Here is a 10094-nt window from a genome sequence, read left to right on the forward strand (position 1 = left end):
TTCTCGACCTTAGATAGGTAAAAGAGAGTGCTTTTTGTGTGGTTTTCTCTCATCCTCTTCGGACCAAAGATCAAACCTTTCACCATGTTTGCGATGGATCTTTTGGCTTTGGTCGAAAGGGTTGGGAGAGGATCTCGCAATGACAAGCGATCATTTTCCGGTAGTCCTGGCTCAGCCCCGACTAGGCAGGTGATCATGCAACGACCCTTTTTTCGGATTTTCCCATTTCAGGCCTAGTGATGCTTGTCATTGCGTCACTTGATGTTTCCATTTGCTTGCTTGCCAGTGGCAGGTGGGGGGTGGATTGTCACGTAGTGTGGTGTATTGTGAATGTGAGGGTGTGTGAGTTGTAATGAGGATGTTCTTGTTGGTTGGCTCCATGTCTTGCGCATCGAACAGTCAAAGATGCATTCTGTTCGTTTTGCACCAGGTGCCTCGGGTGGTGATGCTTGTTTAGTCCTGTGTTTCCTAAGGAATTTTAGTAGGGGATGGAAAACCAACCTCTTTACTTCAAACCTCTATTTATAGGTTTCAGGGTGGACTTTTAATTAACATTGACTTAATCACGGTCCAAATGCGGGTAATCATACTTTACCTTTAAATTGATGTGCATTAAGGTTAATGTGTTCTAATTCATGACCAACAGGTTTGCTTGGTAACCAATTTGGTTCACTGGTGAATCATTAGATAATATGATTTATCGTCCGATCTATAGTTGACCAGACGGTTATACGCGGTATAGTTTGTAAGTCAAATATACCTCTCTTCATACAAGTTAATTTTGATCCAGTTTACTACGGTGAATTTTATTTTTTGGACGAATTACAATTAAGATATTGTCCAATATGTCTTTTTGAAATTAAAGTATCTAGCCCAAAGATTAATTTTTATATACTTGATTAATCTTTGCTCTCGTTTTTGATTATCTGAAACTGAAATCTGCGTATAATGAAATCACAAATAGTAATTCTCATATATTTTTTTCTGACAAAACAATAACTGCTTGAGTAGTTTATACATGGTGTGATTTAGAAACGCACTACTGAAGCCCCTTTGTTCACCACCTATTTTGTTTTGCGCCTCTACATGTTTGAGTAAATGCTTGATACTGTAAACGTTCAAGCTTCGTATAGCATTCCAACTTCAATCCGTTGCTGCGGTGGAATCCCAAGAGCAGGCAAACCAGATCTACAGTTATTGTGCATAACTTCATAAAAGCTAAGCACAAATTTATCAAACCAGTTACAGTTTGGGCCAATGTAAAATCTAGTCTTTCCACGAACATGAACTACCCCGGCAAGCCTTGCTTCTTCTAAGTTCGAAGTCTCTTCTTCAGTCTCTTCAGAATCAGAAAGATTCTCTTGAGACTGATGCTTCTGTATATGTCTTGCCAAACTACTAATGACTTGATCAACAAAATGATCTCCTTCCAAATTTAGAGCATCTGCATAGCCATACTGAATCATACAGCAATATACCCCTTTGAGATTTGATTTCTTGATCACAATCCTATCTTGTGGAGCAACCTTTGGAACTAACAAATATCTAAGAGTAGTGAATACTGTGACCTTATGAAGGGATTTCATGTTCTTTATGTAGTGTCCAAGAATAGGAGTCAACCCGTCTTGAATGTTGGTATAAAAGAAGCATAGCCCAGGAACCCTATTAACACTGCGGTCAGCTAAAAGCTCTTCAAGTCTCTCAAAGGTTATTTTGTGGGTTAATTCGTAATCAGTCTTTCTTTGTCTACCATAAAACCAACCAAACATGATGAAAGCAAGGATGAATGATATGGCAAAAGGAATCCATCCACCTTCAGCAAACTTGGTGAAAACTGCACTAACATAAACCCCTTCCATCACAAAAAATACAACGAAGTATAGGCAAACCAGCACAGCAGGAGTCCTCCATATCATGATCATGACTAGTGTAAGCAATATAGTGGTGATAAGCATAACTAGGCTCACAACAACACCTGCAATAAATGCCACACAAACATCAGACTACTGCATAGATTACTGGTAGATGCTGTATAGTTTCATATACTAAATAGAAGCAAGTCTAAGGTCGCCTATGGCCATAGCTATAATAATATGTAGATGTAAGAAACTGTGACAGATTGTTTAAATTTATGATGGAGAAGAACTGTCTGAGTCTTGGATGCAGAATATCTTGTGTCGCCCCAGATATTGTACTTTGACATACTTTTATAAACAGAAGCCTTCTGTTAATCTAAAATGTATGAATCATTGGCTGATTTCAATTTCAAAAAGGGTAACCCAAAAACTGTTATAAAATGGAATTCTTTTCTCTTAATCAGGTGGTAACTATTTAAGGTTATCTAAGCAAACATAGGGCTTGAGAAGCAGACATACCAAAAGCATTTCCTATATCTTTTCCATCTCCAAAAATAAGTATCACTGCTACGCAAAGGACCATCAGGATGTAGTTCACTTCAGGGGAGTAAACCTCTCCTTCTTTATTTTTAGATGTGTGGACAACCTTTACTCTAGGAAAATAATCCAGAACTACTGATTGCTTGATTACAGAAAAGGTGGCTGATACTAATGATTGGCTAGCAACAACAGCAGCAGAAGTGGCAATGACAAAGATGGGCCAGTAGACTGAAGTTGGTATAAATTTGTAGAAGCCATCATCATGATCATTGGGATGCTTGATCAAGTAAGCTGTCTGTCCAGCATAAGTCAGAACTAAAGATGGGTAGATTGTGAACAGAAACGCTATCTGTTATCAAATTAACACAGAAGAAAAGAGTATAAGATAATAATTGGCCGAGAAGGATGCGCAACCTTCAAAGAGAGGTAAAAGAAATTATAGATATCAACCTGAATGGACTTCGGATTGAAATGACCAAGATCAGCAAACATTGCCTCAGAACCTAGCAAGATGAAGAAAGTAAGAACAAAGAAAGAAATGTACTTCAAAGTAACCAATTTCTATGACTAAGAGATCCCTGTATTCATATCAGAAGTCAGAACAACAAACGTACTGGCTTGCCCATCTAAACAATCGCCAACAATTAAGTGTTTGGACTTGTACTAGTCCCCCCCTAAGGTTATCAAATTCTGAATCACAAATCTTACTTTGAATCATGAATAGCATATTTATTATATTGAATAGTTTGTAATAAAATGAAAAATACCTTGAAATTTTATGATAAAAATAGGGGTAAGCATTCCTTTTTATTTAATAATTTTATTATTATTTTATTAATCAATTTCTCTGATAACAATCTCTGAAGGAAAAGCAAAAAGGAATGATGAAAATTAATTGTGAAATTCATATGAACGATATGAATTGCACTGTTTCATCCATGTGCCTGTTTGCAGCTCATCACCTTATACAAAATGTTGGCTGGTCAAATTGTGCAATTCTAATAACTATTCAAGATTCCCTTTTGCACAATTCTTACATAGCAACATTATTTAGTCCATAGCTTGACCTACCACAAGTACTTGAACGCATGGATTTGTAATATGATTTGACAGGGACCAAAGATATATCATGTAAAAAGGATGAGTTAGATACCTGTAATGCAAAGTACAGTACCACCAAGTAAAAGCCATCCAGATTTTCCATTTCTCCAAAAGAAGTGGAATATATAGTGGGGAGATAAAGCCTTAAATATGCTAGGATAGTGATGAATGATGCTGTAAACTCCTACAAGTGGGGTACTCAGGGTCCATGCGCCCATTATTGGGGAAAATAGGAAACTAACACGGGATGTACCAAACTTTTGCAATAGGAACAGAACGATGAGAACTACTGCAGAGAGTGCTTCCACTAGCGCTGTGGCAGCATATGCAAAAAGAAGAGAGAAATTAGAGTTATATAAACTAGAAGACTGAATCGTATACTCAAATCTACTCTAAACATGCCTTAGGATAAAAAGCTTCCTTTGATGATTTTATTAGTTTTAAACTAACTTTCTTAGTCACCGAACAGCTTCATCATACAAATTGTGTTATTCAATTCATTTTATTATTCATGATAGATGTTAAAGAAGCACATGCTCACAAGCTTCTGATGGTATCCCAATGGAAGTATGCAGTAATCCTAAACAATCAGGACTGCATCTTGCACCAGCTCAACATAATAAGAAGAAAGTCCATCTCCTAATTTTTAAAGGACATAGTATCCGATAGGATAATGAAAGTCATACAGGCTATAGATTATATTTCCATAATCTTGTCTTATACTGCAATATTCATATGTTTTTGTCTTTGAATTATGCAAGTATTGGTTGATGACGTTGCTTGCATCTGATTAAATTAATGGTTTTGTTAACAACATCTTATTAATGTAACAAAAAGTGGAAAAAAAAATAAGGAAAGGAATCATTCATTACAGATACCAAACTTTAATAAATTTGATTTTTCACAATGAAAAACTCCCACTTACACTTGTTTAAAACAACAAAACCATCAAATTAATCATGCTCAATAACTTCGACAGTTTCCATTAATGGAAGCTGCAAAATACCAGGTCACAGTAAAACCGTTCGAACTCCAAAACTTACATTTGCTAACTGAAGGAAAAGGTGCTCTAAGTCCATCCATAGCTGACAACACTGAAAACAAATTAAGCAAAGTCAAATCAAAACATTTCAAAGTAACAAAAAGGGAATTTAACCTTTCTGAAACGTGATAAAAAAGAAAAAATATAATTGTCACCAAACCTGAAATTGCTGGCGTAAGTATACCATCACCAATAAGCATGCAGGTACCCAACATAGCAACAAAGAGCAAGAGCCTCCGAGCAACTAAGCTTGTTTGGAAGAACTTGGCAAGCAAAGTTCTCTTCTGAACATCCTTAATTGTGTTCAAACCCACATCTTTGGGAGGCAGGATCCCAATATTGACATGCCTGCAAAGCAATGAATACAAGGCAAAAGTCCCACCTGCAATTCAAACAGGGTCATCGCCATGTGCATTTGGGAAGAACAACTGCAAAATTGGTTTCAAACGAAACTGATAACAAGTTTGCTACATATTCGTTGATTTTAAAATGAAGCCATTTGGATTGCAATGTTTTAATCTAAAGCAAGTCAATAACAAAATTTAGTATACATTTTTCAATTTAAAGTAAAACTTGTTTGAAGTTACTTCAATTAAGTATCAACTTTGAATCCAAAGAAAATGAAAGTAGCCAGTACCTTCACCGTGGTCATCAGCTCTAATGGCTACATTGGCATACTTGACAACCCCTATGAGAGTAAGAGTCCAAAACATAATGCTGTAAATGCCCAAATAGTCATCTTCCGTTGGAGACTTGAGTGGCATTGAAGGGTACACGTAGAGGGGAGACGTCACAAGTCCTCCAAACACCACCCCAAGAGTCTTGTACGCAAGAACCAAACTCTCCCTTCTTTCTTTCCCTTCCTGCACCTCACCAACATCATCAAACAAACATGTTATGTTAGTCATTGTAGTTCATCAAATTGCAGGTTGGTGGTTGAAACTGAAGTTACAGTGAATACATAACCAACCAGTAGTTGTTGTTGCTGCTGAGAGGAAAATGCATGGTCAGTTGGGTTAAGGCGGCGAGAGTCAGAATCAGAGTCGCCTCTGACGTTGACAACGACGTCGTTTGACGAAGGGTGCTGGACATGGCTTTCCATCAATCGCCGCCTGAGAAGACACAGCACAAATTCCAACACAGCAGAATCTTTTACAAGTTACCAACACCAGCAATTATGCAATACTTTTATAGATAAAGATTCGCCTCATTAGGAACAAAGGGATATTTAGTTCACGTGATTAAGGGAATATGTAGTGTTGGGAATTTCTTAGAATTTTAAGGTTTCATATTTATAATATAGTTATGATTTATTATATTGTATGATATATTTAACATTGATTTCTTATTTTATTGTTTAAATATATTTGACTTTAGAAGAGTTTGATTCAACATTAATATTTATTTTATTTGTTGAATATCTTTTCTTTTCGGATTACTTATTGTTCTAGAATGTTGTCAAGACTTGTTAACTATAGTTTTAAGAAATAAACACAATAGTAAATTTACAATTATTGTTATACCAGTGAACACACATATAATTATACTTTTCTATGATACAAAATAATTAAATTATAATTATGAAACTAAATTAAATAATTTTTTATAATTTAATTGTAGATAGTATATATTTACTTTGCAGATGATTTTTATTTATTTAATTCAAAAAATAGTTAAATTAAAAGAAAATAGTTAAATTTAAAAAAAAAATGTTACTTAAAGAATAAAATTGGAAAAACATTGATGACAGTAAAAAAATATATTCTTTATATATAACTATAGATAATAATTAATTTTTAAAGATGTTTGAGCTTAAACAATAAATAAAGAACATTCACTTTAAATCAAATCATACGGTATTAAATTAAATTCAAATTCTAGAAATTCAACTGTCAACTACTATGATAAATAGTTTTATCATTTATAATAATTTTATATCACGTTTTTTCTTATAAATTATCTTATAAGAATATACATTTAAGGAAAGAATTTATATGATTTTTTTCTCATATAGCATTTTTTTTTTATTTACCCCAACAACATACTATAGCGAATATTTACATAAATAATATGGTTTTATAAAAAATTAAAATACAATTTTATAAGAGATTAGAATTTGGTTTTTTAAAAATCAAATTTTAACTTCTTATTTCAATAAATTTTGTTAAGTTCAAATTTTTTTTATTAAAATATTAAAATAGATTAATTAATTACTAAAATTTAAATTAAAAAATATAATTTAAAAAGTTATGTTAAACTGTTTTTAAAATGGTTGAAGATTTTCAACACATATCTTTGTAAAACTCATTAAAAAACGAAAATAAAATTCAATTTCCTAAAAAACAAATTCTAATATATATTTTCACAAAAGTTATTCAAAGAAGAAGTTAGAATTCGATTTGTCAAAAATTGAATTCTCACCTTTTATAAAACGTGCTATGTAAATATTCATTGTGTATGTTAGGATAAATAAAAAAATTAATCAAAATGAAAAACATTTTTCTCCATGTTTGTTGTGACAGTTTAAAAAAAAAAAAAAAAAAAAATTCCGTTTTTCTAAGCCCCAAACCCCAGTTTACGCCCAACCGATTGTCGTTTAATGAACTTTTTGTGCACTGGTCAAATTAAAACAACTATTACTTCAGTGCACAAAATGATCATATATATAATATGCACAAAACAATCTCCTTCTTGATGTATTACATGCGTAGAATGATAAATTATAGTCAATATTTATGTCCCTCAAAGCTACTGAGAATATATAGAAGTGAGAACATCCATTCATCTTGTCTTTTTTTGGTAACAGAGCAATACAAGATAAATGAAATAAGGAAAAGGCCACCCGGGATATTTCCAATGATATAAAGAAAAAAATATAGAAATGGTACTTCGTTAATAGTCAATAAAATTATTATATTTTCATATTCTTTATATGATAACAAAAAAAAATTAGTCAAATTATATCTATTATTACTTTTATAGATAAAAAAAACCATTGAAAATTTTTCTTTTTTATAGTAACCAAAAGTTATAATAGTCTAAAAAATCGTGTTTTAAAATTGATAATGTGTTTAAAATGGTAAGATTCAACTATTTTAATATTAAAATTTTAAAGTATAAATAGAGTTCTTATAAACGAGTTTTATTATTTAAAAACACATTTTTTTTAAAAACCTTTCTTCTAGAGTTCTCTTCTAGGTTTTCTCACATTTTGTACATTTGTTTGAATAAAGAGATCATTTGATTAGTTTCCTCCATAGAGGAAATTGGTTTTTGTCTATTTTCTTAGTTTGTTTGTTCTTTCTCTACATGTGATCCTTTTTGGCTCACATGTAGTGTTTGAGTTATCTGCGCTAGTCCCTATTGATCAGTGATCCTAATGGTGTGTCTTAATCATGTTTGTGTTGTTCATAAGGATAGATAGAGCTTCCTATGCGTTAGAGGGTGTTATAAGGGCCTTTGGGCTGTTTAATCCATCTTTCAGGTAAGGGAAGCTACTTGCACGATTTTATGTGATTGATACCTTATAATTGGAAATTGTATGCTTGTATGGGTTTTTGCTTGTATGATTGAGTTGTGTGATTAAGAATTGATATGCAAAATTGATATTAGGGTTGTAATTTGGTTCACTTGAATTGTATGATGAAATTGAGAATGTTGTTGAATTGATATTGCATATGATATTGATTTGCTTTTGACATCGGTAATAATTTATGAATTGTTTGGCAAGACTGGAATGACATAAATTTGTAGAATTATGTTCTGTAGAATAATGCAGATTCGCTGAGTGAAGCCAACGTCAGAGAGGTACTGACTTGGTTGTCATTGAGCGAGAATATACTTGCTAGGCGAAGTCAAAGATAGAAAGCTACTAACTTGGTGGTCATTAGGCGAGAATACCCACTAAGCAAATCCAAAGTTAGAAATCTCACTAACTTCGCAGTCGCCAAGCGAGATAAGTCTCATTTGGAGACTTTTAGAAGAATTTTAAGTCGTGAGTTTCTCGTGATTATTTCATTGGGTGAGCTATCTGGTAGCTTAGTGGGCTTTCAGAGACTACTCGTTGAGTGAAATTACAAAGCTTAATTTTAGGGGTGTTGTTCCCTCCACCTCTCCAAGTGGGTCCTACACCTCCTCACTATTTTAATTTATTTCAAAAATATTCCACACCTCCCATTATTTTATTTTATTCCAAAAATACCCTATACCTCCCCACTATTTAATCTTTTTCTTTCTCTCTCTACGTTAATGGAGCATTTACATGGTTCAGATTTACAAAATATAAAATTCAGAGGAAACTTCAATATTAGTACTTCTACCATTTCTATTTTATAAAATTAAAAGTTAGATGAAAATACAAAATAATAAACATAATAATATTAATAATAAATAATGGTATATTATTATTATTATTATTATATACTAACTTTATAATGACGAAAGAACTAAATAAATTCTAAATCTTTAAAAAATAACTTTTTTTTATATTTTAAGTATTTAATAATATTTTTATATTATTTATCTAATAAATTAAATATTTTATTCAAGTTATTTGAGCCAAACATGTCGGTGAGTTAAAACATAATATAATATTAAAAATTATAGATATTATATGTAAAAAAAAACACACACACGTACACGCGCGCGCGCACACACACACACACACACACACACACATATATATATATATATATAAACATTTTTCTAGAAATTTAGAACAAAATTTTACCATTTATTAAGTAGTTTGAAAAGAAAAAAAATATACTCAACAGCGAAAATAAGATTGAATCAAACTTATTTAAGAAAATATATCACAAGTTCAAATTGAGTCATGTAAATGCTCCATTAATGAGCCATGTAAATGCTCCATTAATGTAGAGAGAAAAAGAAAAAGATTGTTAAGGATAGTGGGGAGGTGTAGGGTATTTTTGGAATAAAATAAAATAGTGGGGAGGTGTAGAATATTTTTGAAATAAATTAAAATAATGAGGAGGTGCAGGACCCACTTGGAGAGGTGGAGGGAGCAACACCCTAATTCTAGTCATATGTTCTCTTCTAGTATATTTAATGTGTGATTTTATAAATGTTAAAATGATGCTTGATTTATGATGTTTATTTGAGAATGGTTGGTGATAACTCAAGAAGGATTGATTATGGTTTTGTTAGTGTACACATTAACATATGGGAGGTCAATAAGGAGGTATCCTTAACTTTAATAATTATTCACACTCAAAGAAAATAGAATAAGTTATGTTGTGAGAGTCATAGAAGGTCATAACTTGTTTTTGGTAGTCCTATAATTTTTTAATTTTATTGTTTTGTGTCTTTTAAATTTCCTTGAAACTTTTTCCAAAATTTTGTATTTTCTTTGACTTCTAGAGTCAAGATTTAGAACTCGTAACGTCTTTCACATTGTTTGTTCATTATTTTCATAAGCTACTAGAGTTTTTTGTCAAGCACTAAAGAGAATTTGAGTGATAAAAGGAAATAGAGTACATTCAAGAAAAAGCCTATAAGTTTGATACACAAGTGAAATTTGAGTGAAATACTTAGAT

General features: G+C 32.2%; 1 protein-coding gene across 2 annotated transcripts; it reads right to left on the minus strand.

Annotated features, from left to right (window-relative positions):
- Positions 1-946: 946 nt before the first annotated feature.
- On the minus strand, positions 947-5767 carry LOC106766977 (potassium transporter 6). 2 transcript variants are annotated; one of them, XM_014651781.2, is made up of 8 exons: positions 5510-5767; positions 5177-5402; positions 4700-4921; positions 4541-4591; positions 3550-3810; positions 2847-2899; positions 2376-2745; positions 947-1975 (listed from the first exon to the last, which is right to left on the minus strand). In XM_014651781.2, the coding sequence occupies exons 1-8, from the start codon at positions 5639-5641 to the stop codon at positions 1119-1121; spliced, it is 2172 nt and encodes a 723-aa protein (XP_014507267.1). In that variant the 5' UTR covers positions 5642-5767; the 3' UTR covers positions 947-1118. The 2 variants fall into 2 exon arrangements, with proteins under 2 accessions (XP_014507267.1, XP_022638982.1); XM_022783261.1 differs by lacking the exon at positions 3550-3810.
- Between the last annotated feature and the right edge of the window lie 4327 nt (positions 5768-10094).

Source organism: Vigna radiata, chromosome 7, assembly GCF_000741045.1.
Source record: "Vigna radiata var. radiata cultivar VC1973A chromosome 7, Vradiata_ver6, whole genome shotgun sequence".
Lineage (NCBI taxonomy): Eukaryota > Viridiplantae > Streptophyta > Magnoliopsida > Fabales > Fabaceae > Vigna > Vigna radiata.